At 41.9% G+C, this 18,941-nt stretch overlaps 1 protein-coding gene across 2 annotated transcripts in view; it reads right to left on the bottom strand.

Moving 5' to 3' along the window:
- Positions 1-9,533: 9,533 nt before the first annotated feature.
- LOC126475152 (uncharacterized) overlaps positions 9,534-18,941 on the bottom strand; it is a 34,611-nt gene continuing 25,203 nt past the window's right edge. For both annotated transcript variants that reach the window (XM_050102769.1, XM_050102768.1), the window contains exon 3: positions 9,534-10,586. In XM_050102769.1, coding sequence (XP_049958726.1) covers positions 9,812-10,586 — 775 coding nt within the window. In that variant the 3' untranslated portion in view covers positions 9,534-9,811. The remainder of the gene's footprint in view (positions 10,587-18,941) is intronic.

Genomic DNA, 18,941 nt, shown 5'->3' with positions numbered 1-18,941 from the left:
CTTGTGAGTTTAACAAGTAGAAACAGTGTTGAAAGCTGTGCTGGAATCCAAAGCGCACATTGCACATAATAACTGTCTGTTATTTGTCCAGAGCTTGTTTCATCAGTCACTTTTACAAGAGGAGTCACTGTGTTGTGATTTTGCCAGAAACCAGACTGGTATTCATTTAAAAGGTTATTTCATGTTAAATAATTAGCTGTTTGTGGACTACATATTGCAAAGCCTTGGATAACTCTGGTTCAGTGCAAATGGGCATGTAGTGGTTGTTTCTAGACTGTTGGGAAGATGCTGGATGTCAAAGAATGGGTAAAAAATGGCTGTTTTTTGGGTGGAGTGGTGGACACTTATGATAAGAGGTGCTGCTGTTTCATGATAAATCATGCCGCCGCCGCCCCCCCAATTGCAAATGTCATCATGCAGATGCTACACCAACTCAAGTGGGAGACACTCGAGACCTGCCCTATAGTCCTGATCCCTACCCATGTGATTATCACACCTTTGGTCCCTTAAAAAAAGGTCTGATAGGATTGACTCCTGTTGGACGAGGATGAGCAGCAGGACAAGGTGTTTTACCTAATGAGTGTCCAGTGCGTCGGTGATTTTTACCTGATTGGCCTACTGATTCTGGTCTGTATGGGCTTCAAATGCAAAATTTTTGATTGCCTCTCATATATATGGAAGGAAGTAATCTGTTTCAGAACTCTTTTTGCAGTGTGATCCTCAGCACCTCCCTTGTTGCATCTGGACCTGGATGAGTACCTTGTGATTAATTTGTACAAAGCAAAACAAGTCCCCAGAGACCACACTGAAATGCAGTACTACAGAAGCAGTCAAAATAAGGTTCTGCGAGTTACCTCCTATGTTGTTAAACTACATTTCCTTATGATTCATGCAAAGAATCTGTTTGGCTTCTGTCTTTATTACAACTAATTTTATATGGTCAGCCTACTTTAAATCACTTTGTATGTGTATTCTTAGATATCAAGTACTTGTGTCCATAGTGTGTGGCTGCCAACTGTGTAATCAAAAAACAGTGAGTCCTTCCGTCTGTTTGTATGCGGTATGTTACATTTGTATACAGAATTTTGAGGCCTGACACCAAGTGTCATTCCTCTGCACGTTTTAATGCTTTTTTACTAAAACTTTCTGATGTTACAACTACCCTGTATATAATACCATAATTCACAAACAGCCTCTTGCAGCTCCCAATTTAATGTACTAGGTTGTTGTAAATAACATTAACAATAAGACTCATAAAAATCACTTAGTAAATGTTGAAAGCAATTGTGGCATCTGATTGTCCTTATTAAGTAAAACAGGCTAAGTTCTAAGTGACAGGAAGTCTAACAATGGAAAGTCCATGTTCAAATATCAACAATATTATGAGAAAGATAGATTGTTGCTCACTGTAAAGATGACACATTGAGTTGCAGACGGGTGTAGGGGGGGGGGGACGACGACGACTGTTACACATTAGAGCTTTCGACAAAATCCTTCTTCACAAGGGAAAACACACACACATTCACACAAGCAAGCGTACTTCACACATATGTGACTGCTACTTCAGACCAGAAAGCAAATGTGTCATGTCGAAAGGAAGCAGCAGTTCAGAGTGGGGCAGGGATAGCAGGGTATGTGGGCAGGGAGTCAGTGCTGCTTGGCAAAGCATGCAAGGACTGGATGGGGGGGAGGGCAAGGCTTCAAGGCACAGAGGGGGAGAACAGCAGAGAAGGGGAAAAGCCCGAGTGGTGCATTGGCAGAGAGCAGTGCATGATGAGGGTGAGTGGACATGAATTTGAAGGAGATGATAGGATAGAGGGGCAGAAACTGTTGGGTGGAGGGTGTGGGGACAGTAGCTTTCCGCAGGTTCATTTTGATGGGTTTGTTAGGGCAACGATGGCACTGGAGAAACAAGAAATGATGTAGGAAATGAGCAAGGCATTAGGTGACAGAGGGGAGCTGGATAATGGAGCAAGGTGTGTAAAAATATGCACATGTAAAAATACTCTGACAGGGAGAAATACACATAAAACATGGATGGAATGGATGGTATATAGGAGTATTTGTATGTAAGGATAAGTGAAGAAAGGAGGAGGGGGGTTGATTAGTTATAATTAACAGTGGGAAGAATTTGGGGGATGAGATGCTGCACCAACAATCCGTTCAGTCACATAGCCATGTGTTGAGCACAGATGAGACTGTTGATGCAGTGTGGCTTGGATGTCAGTGTATGTGCAGCTTGGGAGGTGATAAAAAAGACACAAAAGAAGGGAAAGAAAGACACTATGTAGAGGAAAGCTTTAGAGAACAGTCACAAAAGAAAACCTCACTAGGTTGTGGGACAGAAGAAAATTTGTTAGGCAAAATAAACACAATGGAAAGTTCAGGTTGGAATATCAACAATATTACGGAAAGTATAGATTGCTATTCACCCTAAAGAAGACATGCTGAGTTCCCACCCCTCCCACAGTGGTGTTCTGTCATCCACCAAACATCCACAACATCCTAGTTCATCCCCATGCCACTTCTCCCCCAACCCCTTGTCACACGGATCATCTCCCTGCAGAAGACCCACATGCAAAACCTGCCCAATCCACCCACCCAGCACTATCCTAATTCTGTCACAGGCTTCTCTTACTCCAGCAGAGGCCAGGCCACCTGTGAAAGCAGCCATTTCCTATACCAGCTCTGCTGCAATCATTGCACAGCTTTTTATATTGGTATGTCTACCAATCATAATGTCCACCAGGATGAATCGCCACCACCAAACTGTGGCTAAGAGCAAAGTGGGCTACCCTGTGGTACAATATGCAGCTGAACATAAACAGGCTCGATTTCAATGGCTCCTTCACAGCCAGGGACATCTGGTTAATATCTTCCACCGCCAGCTTTTATGATCTTTCCACCAAAACCCTCAACCCTGCAGAAGTGTCATCCCCATCCAAAAGCCTCACCTGTACACCCAAATTTAACCCTGTTGGACTTGACAAAAGAACTACTCTCTTTCTTGGGATCCCTGCAATGGAAACACTTCTTTGCCACCAATCCCTCCAGCCAGAGAAAAACCTAACACCAACGCTGAACCCTGTCACCCTGTTCCCACCACAATCCAACCGTGATCCACATCTCTTCTCACCTCATCATCCATTCTCACCTCTCAGGAATTCCTTACCTCCAACTTTGCGTCACCATCATTCCCCAAATCCCTTCCCAAGAACAGCAATATTTCAGCATAAGAAATGACAGCCATATGCAGCCTCAAAACAGATCCTGACCTAATCATCCCATGTGGACACGAAGATTCTACCGCTGTTGTTATTTATTGCAGTTACTACCTTGCAGAAGGCCTCTGCCAGTAACCTATTCCGCCTATAAACTTTGCCAGATTGATCTCATCGCAGAAGTCCAACAATCTCCAATCCCAGTTTAAAGCCTTATGCACTTTCAAGAACCTCTCCTTGAATCCATTTCCTCCCTCACCCTATGACGCACTGCACATCCACCTTCTGCATGCTCCCCAAAAACCACAAACCCTACAATCCTGGACATCCAATTGTAGCTGGTTATTATGCTCCAACTGAAAGAATTTCAGCCCTCACTGAACACCTGCAACTCATTACCTGAAATCTAGCCTTCCATATCAAAGATACCAACCCGTTCCTTTACCAACTGTCCACCATCCCCTATCCTTTACCACCTGGATTCCCACTTGTCACTGTTGGCCCCATTTCCCTCTACATCAAAATCCCTCATGTCATGGTCTTGCCACTACTGGATAGTACTACTTCCAACATCCTTCAGATTCTGAATCCACTATCTTATTCCTCATACAACTTAATAACTCTATCCTAATAAAATTAGGAAAAGGATGGATTGCTACTCAATGTAAAGACAACCCTCTGAGTTGCAGACACACACAATGAAGGAATTGTCATCCATTATAGCTTTCAGCCAAAACCTTCTCTAGCTAAGAAAACACACACATTCACAAAAGCAAGCATGTATGACCACTACCACCGGCAGCTTTCGATTCCAGTTGGCGCTGCCGATGGTAGAGGTCATGCGCACATGAAATATTCTTGTGTGTGTGTGTGTGTGTGTGTGTGTGTGTGTGTGTGTGTGTGTGTGTGTGTGTGTGTGTGGTGGAAAGGCTTTGGTCGAAAGCTATAATGTGTGGCAGTCTGCAACTTAACGTGTTGTCTTTAAGGTGAGCAGCAATTTATCCTTTTCATAATACTGTCGATATTCCACCCTAGAACTTCCATTGTTTAACTATATCGTAACATATAAGTACTCCTTTGAATGGAAGGTATTAAAAAAAAAAATCTGCACCACTGTCATGGGTACCTCCATGGCACCCTCCTATGGCAACATGTTTATGGGCCATCTAAAAGGAATCTTCCTAGCCTAAAAGAAGAAGAAGAAGAAGAAGAAGGAACCCTGGTCTGATTCATGTTCATTGATGATATCTTCATGATCTGCACTCAAAATAAAATACACCCTATTCTCATTGCTTCACAACCTCACCACCTTCTTTCCCATCCACTTTACCCGATCCTCCTCAAACCCCATGTGCCACCTTCCTGGATAGTGACCATTTCCTCTCAGATGCCTCCATCCACAACTCTGTCGACATAAAGCCACCAACAGTATCTGCATTTTGATAGCTGCCATCCCTTCTACACCAAAAAACCTCTTCCAAACTGCCTGACCATCCATGGACAGCATGTCTCAGTGACAGGAACTCTCTTGCCCAGTATGCTGGAGGTCTCGCAAAGGCCTTCACAGACAGGAACTGCCCAGGGATCTTGTTCACAAACAGTTTCCTGTGCCATATCACCACACACCCAAGAACCAGCTACAAAAGAGCACCCCCATCATGCAATAACTACCCCGACTGGACCTGCTGTAGCAAATCCTTTGTCTTGACTGATTACCTACTTGGTAATCTTGGGACATCCTACCCAAGATCCTTCCCACTCCGCCTAAAGCAGTGTTCTGCTGCTGACCCAATATACACAACATTTTAGTCCATCCCTATGCCACTCCAATCCCTCGCCACAGGGAGCATATCTCTATGGAAGATCCACGTGCAAAATCTGCCAAGTCCACCCATCCAGCATTTTTTATTCCAGTCTCATAACAGGCATGTCGTACCCCATCAGAGTGCCGGCCTCCTGTGAAAACAACCATGCCCTGTACCATCTCTGCTGCAATCATTGCACAGCTTTTTATATTGGTATGACTACCAACCAACTATCCACCAGGATGAATTGCCACCATCAAACTGTGGTGCAGAGCAAAGTGGGCCCACCCCATGGCACAACATGCAGTTGAACATAACGGGCTCCATTTCAATGGTTACTTCACAACCTAAGCCATCTGGATCCTCCCCTCCACCACCAACTTTTCTGAACTACACGGATGGGACATTCATTGCAACGCATACTCTTCTCCCAAAATCATTCTGACCTCAATCTACGGTAAGCTACTGTTCCATATCCTCCCATCAACAGTTTCTGCCCACTTGTCCTATCTCGTTCCAGTTCAAGGCCCATCACCCTCATTGTGCTCCATTCTATGCCAATACCAATACCGAACACTTCTGGTATCTTGGTTACACAAGCATCTACCATATGAGCAACAAAAAATTCAATTAGCTCTGGCCTAATGCACTCACAATTGAACATGACACTGTTCTGACTACGACTGATTCTTTCAATGTGTTCAGGACTTTGCACAGGTGCCGTTCATAGTCGAGTACAATGGCAAAACCTGCAGGCTTGGCAAGAGTCTGCATTTATTTTCAATATACATTTCTCGCAGTGTTTCAATATTTTTGTCCAACAACTGTATGACCTACTACAGGTTCCCAGCTGTGAGGCAGTTGTTACATAACTGATTTTTGTGTGCTGATAGGGTGGGAGCCAATGCTTTGTTTGGTCTCACACAGGTATTAAGTGAAGATTAGAGGCAAGGGAATGGACGAAACTTCCTGGCCGAGAGTCAAACGCAGGACCTTTGTCTATTGCGGGCAAGTGCTCTCCTGATTGAGCTAGGCAAGTACAACTCCTGACCTGACCTCACAGCTTTATATTGGTCAGTACCTCATCTCCTACGTTCCAAACTTCACAAGGGCTCCTGCAAAACTTGCAAGACTGAATAAGCCATGTCTTTGCAATATCCTGTCTTCCAGGAGTGCTAGTCTTGCCAGTTTCGCAGGAGAGCTTCTGTGAAGTTTGGAATGTAGAAGATGAGGTACTGATGGAAGTAAAGACGAGAAGATGGGTCACGAATTGTGCTTGGGTAGCTCAGTCAGTACAGCACTTGCTCGTGAAAAGGCATAGGCCCCATTTCGTCTCTGTCCAGCGCAACAGTTTCAATCTTGCTAATATGCATGTCTTCCATGCTTATTTCCTTCACTCATTTGTGGAACTCTCACTAGGTAGTTACACTTCTGTCACCATATTCTAATGCACTATAGTGATAGGCTGAACCACTGGAGCCTTCAGGAGACCCATAAGAACTGTACTACAAACAAGCCACACCCTCAAACCTCAACTACACAGAGCTAAGTGGCATTTCACAGCAAAGCAGTGAGACTAGCAACTACCTATTTAAAGCATCACTTGATACCAACAGTTCCAGAAACACTGAGTGTCATCACTTTACTCTTGTGGGGAAAATATGCTAAATGTGTCCTGATAATTTAAATTCTGTAGTATTTAAATGAGAAATATATTTTAATATGTATTTTGGTGTAGCTCCACCTCGGAGCCTTTAACTACAACCCGTGCCTGCCATAGCCTGACTTTGTGCATTACGACAGTATGGTTTTAATGTCAGCAGAGCTGAAAGAGAAAAAAATTATTTCACTCTAAATTTTCTCAGTACAGTGCCTAAAGATGTCCCCTAATAAATCTCCAAGCAATTATTTACAAATAGTTTCTTCTGTATTTTTACCAGAAGCTAACTGCTTAAGAAAACTGTCATGTGGACTGCCTTTTCGCATGTACATACAAAGACTGAAGTGCACAGCTGCTTGCCTTTGTAAGATAAGTGCTACCCTGTGGTTTCTTAAATTATTTTTTGATAGAATGACTAAACAATGGAGATGTGATTGAAGTTGTGTGTGTAAATTCTGCAGCAATGGTCTTACAAGACTCTGTATATAGAACATTGTCACACAGTGAAAACCAGCACCTGCCAAGCTCTGCCAAGTTTCCTGAAAAAAAATTATGTACCGTATTTACTCGAATCTAAGCCGCACCTGAAAAGTGAGATTCAAAATCAAGGGAAAAAAAATTTCCCAAATCTAAGCCGCACCTGAAATTTGAGACTCTAAATTCAAGGGGAGAGAAAAGTTTTAGGCCGCACCTCCAAATCGAAACAAAGTTGGTCCATTGTAATATGAACACAATTTAGGTTGAATGAATGACGATACAGCTACAATAGTTTGGTTCGAGACGTAAGCTTCTTTCCCAGGTAGCCATTGCTACGTGTCAGGCGCTCCGTCCGTATTTATATGGGTACCCTTCCTTTTTCACTTGCTTCGTCTGGTTTGAATTGATTGCTCATTTTTCTTTGATCTGTTAAGTGCCGTTCTCTTTGTTATAGGTGTTTACTTTACTGTGTCATGCATTGTTTGTCGCATTCTGATAATGAGTGTTTACGAGCTGTCGCCGCTCGCGACATGGCTTGCTTTTGTGCGCGCTACCGCTGCTTTTTTTTTTAAAAAAAGAGAGAGAGAGAGAGAGAGAGAGAGAGAGAGAGAGAGAAGAAATTAGAGTCATCTTAGATATAAAAATCTAGTCAATTGCCGTGCTTCATTTCAGACTGTATCACTATTACGCATAAGAATAATACGAATATAAACATGACATGATATGTATATTCTTCCGCGTTTGCTGTTGTCTCACTCTAGTTTTGTAGTTTATCAGGCAGACAGAATTTAAATGAGATAGTAGCAAACACGAAAGAATACGTGGAAAAGTGTTTATATTCGTATTATTCTTATGGTGAAGAGAATACTGTATGTGATTCACAATTCATAAAAGTTCTTATTAGCAACCATCTCTTCTCACAGGTAGGAAAAAATTCTAACGTAGAGTTGGCCATATTGACAAACATGCCTAACATTCTTGCCAGCCGGATTTTCGTAGTACATTGAAACGCTGCAACATTCGAAGAAGAACAATACAGAATTTGTATTTACTTTGATGGATAATTTAATTTATTTACTGACGCAGAGGTTTTGGCGCCAGTGCCTGCAAAGCATGCCTGTGTAGCGCTACATATATTCGACGGCAGAAGTTTGTTGTGGCGGCAGCTACCAACATTTTTCAGAACTTCCGCTTACATTGCACTCGATTCTAAGCCGCAGGTGGTTTTTTGGATTACAAAAACCGGAAAAAGTGCAGCTTAGATTCGAGTAAATACGGTATATACGTATCGCACCACCAGAACATCACTCTTAAGTCCACAAAATCAGTGGACTGCACCAAAATTGTCAAAACAAATCAGACGAAGAAAGGCAACAGCTCACCTCTATATCTCCTCCCATACTTTACAGACCAGCTAGGTGCAGGACAGAGCGCTGTCTGTACTATGTACTGGTATCTCCTCGTTCAATGAGTATGGATCACGTGAAGGGTAACTGCTTGGATGCCTGTGTGCAAACTATGCAATTAGTCTAGGAACTCCTGGGTACCTATGAGAGTGATATGTAGATGAAAGTAGTGTATTTTTTGATTCCTCAAATGAATACTGGTTCTTGATACTTTGGAAATAGGCATCTATGGGATACCTGACTGTATGTGGTTAACAGATAACTAATTTCATTCATTCTCTCTCTCTCTCTCTCCCCCCTTCTCTCTCTCTCCCCCCCCCCCCTTCTCTCTCTCTCTCTCTCTCCCCCCCCCCCCCCCTTCTCCCATCTTCTTCAGTCTTTTCTGTCATATCTAAGAAGTTGGTAGTGTTTTTGCAGAGAGATCTTGACACTGTCCTTTGTTAACAACAGCTTCACCTTAAAAATTAATACAGTAAACAAAGGAAATAGAAACTATCCAGTTGTGGATAAAAAAATTAAAGTACAGTAATTTTCCCATAATATGTAGAGGTTTAAAAACTCAATCTGAATGATGATGGTTCTAGAATTTGTCCAGCTGGAATCATAAAATTGTGTGCAAAGATTTCACATTTATTACATACACTGTGACAGTATCTTCCACAGAACAGGCTATTTTTAAGTCTGTGGGCTAGTGTGCTGTATGATTAACAAAGCTGTTTTATTACCAAAAAGATAACAACACTCTGAAGTCAGTTCTAAGAGATATTATGAATCATATATCATTCTCTTCCTTTCACCTGCCTTTAATTACCATGGCAACATACTGGTAGTGGTTTAATGTCACAAAACATTCTCAGGAAGTTGCAGGCTGGCATTACTTTGTTGCACTGGTGTCAGAAAGATATAATGGGTCTTTATGGAAGGTAAGGTATAAGTTTTCTGTATACAGAACAGCAGAAAAAAGTAACAGCAAAACATATCATACAATTTATTTTTCCTTGTCTCACATTACAGCCAAGTTTAACAGACATTACTCCTACATGACTAATGAATGTTAGCGTCACAATATTTAATGCACAATAATCTCTCATCATACCTGAGATAGTTTAAAGAATTTCTTAAACAACAAATTATTTTTCACAAAGGGTACAAAAATTTATCACTGAAAGAAAGGGAGGCAAAAAGGGCAACAGCAGATAAATTAAAGCAGCTATAAAATAAACATTTCTTAAACCTGGACACTTAAATATACATCATTTCAGCCATGTGAGACATCTTCTTTGGGATATGCACAAAAACGTCAAAATAACTTGCCAGTTCATCAATAGTTACATCATCACAATTTGTTGGAGTCGACATGAGAGCTTGCTGTGAACAAGTTTGTCCTTGAGTGCCACGATTTGGTGAGGATTTTGCAGCTGTTTTAGTGCTTTTGCTTTCATCGTCATCATCATCTGTTATTGTCAATAATGAAGTGCCAGCCTGAAGATTTTGAAAGTTCACTGTCTCATAGTCCTTTGTTTCTTCATTGGAGTTTTCACATTTTAGGAACAGAGATTTGAAATCACTGGGAGTGACATTATTTCCAAATGGTACTACACCTGATACTTCTGGGCTTATAATTAATTCAGTAACTCTGAACTGGGTGACATTTCTGAGCCTCACTTCCATCACAGAAAACCTTGCTGGTTTCAAAGGTGAAAAACTTGGTAAGTGTAAAATTGGATCTCTCAGTATACTATTATGACGGTTTCTTCGTTTGCATACAGATGATCCGGTCAAGAAATTCAATCTGCTCTTGCGAACAATGCTTCGCTTAAACGTAGATGATCTCAGATTTCCTTCCAGCTTTCCATTTTTATGAGATTTATGTTTTTGTGTATTACACTTACATGAGGTACTTACACACTTCTCTCCAGAAAGACTAAGAGATTTCAGCAAAGCTCTTTCATCAACAGTTATAACAGTCTTTTGACTGAATGGATTTGATGTAGAGAGAGAATTCCTCTCTGTGACCCTGAAAATGAAAACTGTTTTGTGAATGCAAAGAACAAAGAGTGTGCATAAATTCTGTTTAAAAGAACTTTCTCACAAACAACTAATTGAGAACCTCATGTTACCTGCTTCAACATTACTGCAATTGCAAAAGTTATTAGACAGAGAGAAATGCAACAGTGTAAATCACTAATATTGTTCTACCAAAGGATCTATACAGCACAAATATATGGTTTGCAATCATTCAATCTGCACATACAGAACAGGAATGCACCAGCACAATAAATGTGATGCCTGACTTTGTTTCTATGTGCATAAAATGTTTGAACAACTAACAGAAATTCACCCTATGAACATTTCTGGCAACTGCCGATGATACTTCAACAACTGCAAACCATATCATTTTCAAAGCAACAAGAGAATGCTGTGCAAAGGAATTGCAAACTTCGATATACTGGGTATATGCTTAAACAAACAAACACACACACACACACACACACACACACACACACACACACACACACACACACACTCTTCCAACATGTGAGGTAGCAGTAAATCTGTTCGTTTTTTTGACCAGGGGGAGAGCACAAGTCCAAGCACAATTTAAGTGACAACTTCCATCTCTGTTTATAAGTACACTTGCTACTTTAATATTAACTGCTTACTTAATAACATCAGCAGAATAGTTTGAAGTGCATGCCAGATTCCCTGTAGTGTTATATTCCACATGAAGACTCTTGCCAAGATAACAAGGTAATATTCTGCAATAGCAGATTTGCTCTGCTGTTATAAGTGTCTGTGATGCTTACACACAATACATACGTCCACCATGGCCTCGATGGTTTGGTGACAGGCCACAACTGAAATGCATACACTGGTTGCTTGCCTTAAGCAAACCAAAATAATCCTCTACAGATCCTAAAATGGCAGTAACCTTAGACAGTGGCTGTGAAATAAGTTTCACATCACGTTTCCATGAAACACATTTCACTTCATGTTTCCACAGAATACAACCAGTCCTTCCAGGAATGCTGCTTAAGCAAGGCAGAAAGACTGTACACTTTGGAGGCACCTCATTTTCATCACTCACCCAACAAACTAAATTTCTTTAACTATTACAACTGCTCCCACACTGGCTGTAATTTCCTCTGATGGCACAACTCTCAGGGTAATGGCAAAATTTCTCCTCTTGGCAAGCACAGATCTCTCACTACCAGATACTAAACATTCAGCTAAACTGATAAAAGTGCAGGTAGTGTATAAATGGTAGATAGTCTAATTTCTTCTTCTGTCAACTAGGCACTGTCAACATACGCTTCCTCATAGAATAATATGATAATCCGCCAAGTTCATCCCAGGAACCGCTACATAATTTATTGTTGACAGATAGGGCCACAGCTGATAATCTGGCATTGAGACACTGTTCAATGTGGTATTGGAATTTCTCACTCATGTATTGCCGAATACTAAATATCCGCATCTATATGATTACTCAGCAATTCACAATTAAATGCCTTGCAAATGGTATTCATCCACAGAAACAAATAGAGAATTAAGACAGCCACGAATGAAAGATCATAGTGATGTACAAGGGTCTGAAAAATTTCAGTTTTTTCTCCATTCAGATGTTGTTGAAGTGGAATATTAGTATAATCTACAAACCTTCCCAAAAGATGCAGAAACCCCCCTAAAGTCAACTAAGGATGCTAGCAAACTATTGAAAAATGCAGGAATTTACAGGATATTGTGTAGCTGAGGTGTGCATGTTGATATTACTAAAAGAATGATCAAAAGACGTCCACAAGAACACAAGGGCAACTGTAGAAGGGGAGATAGACCAACTGTTGTGGAACATGCTTTGCAGCCAATTAGTACTGGCAGCCTTGAACAATACTATGAAAGACTGTACAGAGAGGCCAGAAAGATTACAAAGCACGCCAATAACTTCTAACAAGGAGGAGAGGGGTGATAAATTAAATGGTATCTGAATTCTCGCATGGGATTAGAGCAACAATGGATGACAGCAACTGACAGTGTCCAAATGTGATAGTGTTTTCAAAATATCATGTCATGCTTCTGCCCCGACCATGGGGAAATTGAATTTTACTTCTGTCAGAAGCAACCCAGGATGTGCATTGAACTTCTGAAAAGCTACAATCCCCGTTGAAGATGTCGTCCACAGCTGGACCTGAAACATTGGGTTTCAACAAGAAATCTGTTGACCATGGCATAAAAGAACACAATAAATTAGTAAATGTGACATTTCCAGCCATGTAAGTTTATGTTTCACTACCCACTACAGTTGTGAAAACCAATGATGGTAGTGTGTGAAAACAGAACTAAAGACTATTGGATTGAAATTACTGGGCACACAGTTCTACGTCAGATGACACTTATGTTAAGAGTTTAGCTAGCAGTAGTGGATCACTGGGTAACTTTACAGCACTTGCACTACAAGCTCAAATCTGTCCTACTTTGCTCTCCCAATGAACTTCTTGATATGCCGAATGTTTGCCACTGACATTTATGTGGTATACGAACTGTTCAATTGCTTGATAGAACAAAACTTTAGAACAAAAACAGGACCACAACATCAAAAATTAAGAGGTCTTCACACTGGTATGGTTCTGAATATATTGTGTATATCTCTGAAGTAAAAGATTTCACTTGAAACATTCTGCAACAATAGCAAATAAAACTTTATGATCAACACTGTTCGAAGTCTGGCTGGTGTGAGGGTTCTACAAATATATAACAGAATATCGTAACATAGCTTTATTAGTGATTTAAGGACCTTCTTTTCTATATAGTTTCAGATGACAGAAATACATTTTCTTCATTGGACAGGAAGCTTTCCGATTCCTTCATGAAGTTAACTGCCACACTAGTAAATTGCGCACCTACTGTTTGGATGCAGCACGTCTTCAGACCACTCCCATCCTAATCCCTTCGTCAGTGGACCATACAAGTGACTGTTACAAGGGAACAAGTTGACCTGTAAGGTTGGTGTTCAAAAGGTCATCAGTTGAGCACAATGAGTTTTTTCAAAAGTGTCTTGTCTTGAAGGAAGACCACAACATGAGCGGTACCAGCATTGTTGGTAGTGGAAAGCAGTAAGGCATCATCCAGCAGCTTGCTGAAATAAACCGCATTTGTTGATCACTACCCCGACTCCAACTTTCCTCCATTTTGAACCTGTCATCTTGTTCTATGAAATATAGTGATGGAATGCTGTTTAGTCGCAGATCACAATACTGCTCAGAGAAGCCTCTTTAGTTTTTGACAGATGTCTTTCTGCACATTCTGGTATCTGTAAGAAAACATAAAACCCACCTTGCCAATATTTTTTCACATGTCTGATAAATTGTATGGACACTTCCATCACTTGTCCTCAACTGTGGTGTGAACTCAACAACAGTAATGTGATGATAACCTACCATAAGCTCACACAAAGCTTGACCATTATTTTCACTGACACTGGTTACCGAGCACTGTTTGTGACTGACTTTCCACTTTATCACAATCGTCTCAAAACCTCTAGACCCAAGCGTACAATTTAGTTGTACTCCAAATATTATGTGGAGTCTCCTCAAAATGTCACTATTTCACACCTTCATTGTCAAGAAAACAAAAAATGTGCTGCACAACAGAATGGTACACCATGTTAACTCCTAGCAAAACTGAAATGGCAGACTTGCATGTATTGGCCGTGCATATGGCTACGGCAGTCATCGTCCCATAAGCAATTACGCAGCACACAATGCTGCTCATATCACAAAGTGAACTAAATTAAAGTTCCATTTATATTTGAATGACCCCTGTAATTTTGCTGTAGAAACTGTTTCCCAATTCTGATTGATGTACTAGTTTAAACTGGAGAGAGAGAGAGAGAGAGAGAGAGAGAGAGAGAGAGAGAGAGAGAGAGAGAGAGAGAACCATCTACACGGTATGTTCTGCATACACTGGTGAAGAATTCTGTGACTTTCCATCTACACATGAATAACAAAACAAATGTGAGTGTATGCTTTCCCGGCGTATACAGCTGGCGAAGAGTTCTCGGGCTTCCAGCCGGGTGGCGGTGTCTTCAAACAGCGACGTTTCGACGAGTGACATACTCATCATCTTCTGGCGAAGTGCCGAGACTTTGCGGATGCCGGTCCCTTTATACCTGCGGTGTGCCCCCCACCACCTGGCCGCGGGAGGCTGGGTCCAGAGGAGCCGGCGGGCGAGGTGGAGGGGGAAGCGGGTGCGCCGTTCGTGTCTCCGTCAGAGCATTCTGATTGCGTCTCGTGAGCTGGACGGTTCTTGTTACGTTCCTGGCGTATTGCGGCTAATGCTGGATTCCAGGCCGCGCTCAGTTGATAGCCTTCGTCCCTGTTCACAAGGTTCTCGTGGACACGTATTTCTATTGATTCTTTAATGACGCTATCCCAATAGCTCCCGGCTCGGCATAGCACCCTGGTGTTTTCGAAGTCAAAGGTGTGGTTTTCTTTGATGCTATGTTCAGCTATAGCAGATTTCTCTATCTGTCCAAGTCGAACATGCCTGATATGTTCCTCGCACCTTTTTGAGATGCAGCGCTGCGTTTGACCAATGTACTGCACACCACATTCGCAGGCAATGTTGTATATACCAGGTGTGTTTAGTTTGAGTGGGTCTTTAGCTGAGCCCAGCAGCTCTTTCGTCTTCGGCGGTGGTCGGAAGACGGTATTTATGTTAGATTTTCTTAATAGCCTCCCGATTTTGGCTGATGTGGGCCCCAAATATGGAAGAAAGGCGAGTCTCTTGTTAACTTCCTCTTCCTCTTCCTGAACTTTGTCAGCCTGTCTCCTCTTGAAGGCCCTGCCAATCTGTGCTTCACTGTACCCGTTTTTCCGAAATACCTCTCTTAGGTGGTGTAATTCGTCTGAGAGGCTTTCTTTGTCACAAATGACTCTACGGCCGATTCTGGACACTATCAACTCGCACAGTTATGGACTGGCCAAATACCTGGCGACACTATTGAAACCACTGGTGGGACACTGCAGTCATCACGTGAAAAACTCCGCGGATTTCGTTAGAATACTGAAGGACATCCGAATACAGAGTGATGACCTACTCGTGAGCTTCGACGTCACCTCCTTGTTCACAAAAGTACCACTACAAGACGCCTTGGCACTCCTTAATCGGCACTTCGAGCCTGAAACAGTGAAGCTCTTTGAATATGCACTTACGACCACCTACTTCAAGTGCAATGGAGAGCATTATGAACAAGTGGATGGAGTGGCCATGGGATCTCCCCTTGCTCCAGGGATCGCGAATCTTTATATGGAACACTTTGAGGAGGTGGCACTACAAACTGCTCACCGTAAACCCAGGCACTTCTTCCGCTATGTGGACGACACTTTCGTGATTTGGCAGCATGGCAGGCAGGCACTGGAGGAGTTTATGGACCACCTAAACGGCATACATGAGAATATAACGTTCACGATGGAAGTAGAAGAGAATGGCTGTATTCCATTCCTGGACATACTGATCAGGAAGAAAGCGGATGGCACGCTGGGCCATTCAGTATATAGAAAAAAGACACACACAGACCTGTACCTCCATGCAACCAGCTGCCACCATCCGGCGCAACGCCAGTCAGTACTGACCACCTTGGTGCATAGGGCGCACGTCATTTGTGACAAAGAAAGCCTCTCAGACGAATTACACCACCTAAGAGAGGTATTTCGGAAAAACGGGTACAGTGAAGCACAGATTGGCAGGGCCTTCAAGAGGAGACAGGCTGACAAAGTTCAGGAAGAGGAAGAGGAAGTTAACAAGAGACTCGCCTTTCTTCCATATTTGGGGCCCACATCAGCCAAAATCGGGAGGCTATTAAGAAAATCTAACATAAATACCGTCTTCCGACCACCGCCGAAGACGAAAGAGCTGCTGGGCTCAGCTAAAGACCCACTCAAACTAAACACACCTGGTATATACAACATTGCCTGCGAATGTGGTGTGCAGTACATTGGTCAAACGCAGCGCTGCATCTCAAAAAGGTGCGAGGAACATATCAGGCATGTTCGACTTGGACAGATAGAGAAATCTGCTATAGCTGAACATAGCATCAAAGAAAACCACACCTTTGACTTCGAAAACACCAGGGTGCTATGCCGAGCCGGGAGCTATTGGGATAGCGTCATTAAAGAATCAATAGAAATACGTGTCCACGAGAACCTTGTGAACAGGGACGAAGGCTATCAACTGAGCGCGGCCTGGAATCCAGCATTAGCCGCAATACGCCAGGAACGTAACAAGAACCGTCCAGCTCACGAGACGCAATCAGAATGCTCTGACGGAGACACGAACGGCGCACCCGCTTCCCCCTCCACCTCGCCCGCCGGCTCCTCTGGACCCAGCCTCCCGCGGCCAGGTGGTGGGGGGCACACCGCAGGTATAAAGGGACCGGCATCCGCAAAGTCTCGGCACTTCGCCAGAAGATGATGAGTATGTCACTCGTCGAAACGTCGCTGTTTGAAGACACCGCCACCCGGCTGGAAGCCCGAGAACTCTTCGCCAATAACAAAACAGTTAATCTACAAGCATATCAACAATGTGTGAGATTGTTTTTCCAGCAATCCTTTGCAAGCTCACTGTTACTTTTGTCTCTCACTATTCTCTGTCACTGTTCCATGCTGCACCAAGATCACCGAGACAATTTTCAGTTTATTATGGGGCCAAGCTCCAAACTGCAATTATTGCAATGTAATATAAACAGACCTAAATAATAATGGACCATGATTGAAAAGATTATTCACAGAACAACTGGTTAATTTGAATGAAGCCAACAACAAATTTGACAAAGAACTAATTGTAAGAAAGAGGCCAGAAATAACTTTTGACCAGCAAAATAGTGTTCAAAAATACATCTATTTCTAAATGAGAAACGTAGAAATACTTATGGGATGAGTATATCACAAACTGCACAACGGAAAGTGGGCTTGGCAGCCTGAGAATCCATGGTTAATACGGAATACACTACAGGTATGTGAATAGGCCACAGGCAGCTGTGAATGAGCAACAAAACCTGGAGCAATTCATTCTGTTCCCTAAAACAGACTCTCGGCAAATAATTTGTGACACACTGACTGTGTCAGTCAACAAACACTTAAAAATCTCCAAAGGGCGTTTCAGAATTAGACGAGTCCTTTAGAATCCCAAGTACAGTATAGTAGTTGACTGCCTTTATTTATATCACTGTTTCAAAATTACAATGCTTTTTCGTAACTATTTTAAGAATATACTCTGAGGTATAGCACTACGAGCTGCAACTAATCCTTTAGTCTCTCCACAGTCCACTACATGTGCTAATGGGTCATTCAGAGTCAAGCGAACCACTTTTAGAAATCATCCCAATCTTACCCCCTCAGATTGTTCATATTTGGTGTCAAATACCCCTGCATACTACAAATAATTCCACAGATTCTTACCTCTCAATATGCAGTGCTTGACACCATTATGTCAAAGATTTTGAGATTTTGTGATGAGAATGCAAAAGCTGTCATTTTTGAGGTTGCTTATCTCTTCAAATAGTTAAACTTTGTCCATAAGAGTTGATACACTAATTCAATTTTCTTGGTAGTATAAAGTACACAAGTTTTACGAGTTTCGCTGCAGTAGGGGCACTCACTCTATAAATCTCACTGTAATGAAAAAGAGTTTGAAGTTCACCATGGTTGCCACAAGCTTCCCTGATTGCCATTCCCTGATATTTCCCCAATTTCCAGACAAGTTTTAGCATTTTTCCCTAACAAATTTTGAGATCTCAAGGTTAAGTAAAAATGTTAAGTTGACAATCTGTCTACACAGCTACATTACAAGAAACAAAGCCAAACGTGAAAATATATGAATAAAACTTGTAAGCAGATAGTATTCTCTAATGTGAGCAAAAATCTTAATTACTGACATCAACATCTTTTGTAGTGAACTGTTTTTAGCTGGAGAAAGCAAGTCAAATGGTATGTGTGTTTCATTGAGACCACTGAAGTCATTTTGTTTCAATAAAACAAAACCCATTTCGTGACAAAAATATGCACTTCCTTGGAGTTGCAAGACAGATTAAAATTATCTTCACTGTTTTTTTTTGTTATGGTTTTAGGGCGCAAAACTGCTACGGTCATTAGTGGCCGGTGTGTGACTTACGAAAAGCTAAAAAACAAAACTGGAAACCAGCAGCAATTGGAGCAAAACACAAAAAATTGGAGAAACTAAAAACACAAGGAAAGCTTAAAAAACCACTATAGAAGGGGATTGGTTGTCCCCAAAAGGAGCTTCAAATGACTGATGTCATCTCACTGGCACTAAAACTCGAGAACACGATTGGCTGAGCGCATGTCATCTGCTAAAA

Source organism: Schistocerca serialis, chromosome 4 (genome assembly GCF_023864345.2).
Source record: "Schistocerca serialis cubense isolate TAMUIC-IGC-003099 chromosome 4, iqSchSeri2.2, whole genome shotgun sequence".
Taxonomy (NCBI): domain Eukaryota; kingdom Metazoa; phylum Arthropoda; class Insecta; order Orthoptera; family Acrididae; genus Schistocerca; species Schistocerca serialis.
Note: the sequence above shows the minus strand (reverse complement) of the source record. Positions and strands in the feature narration are given on the sequence as shown.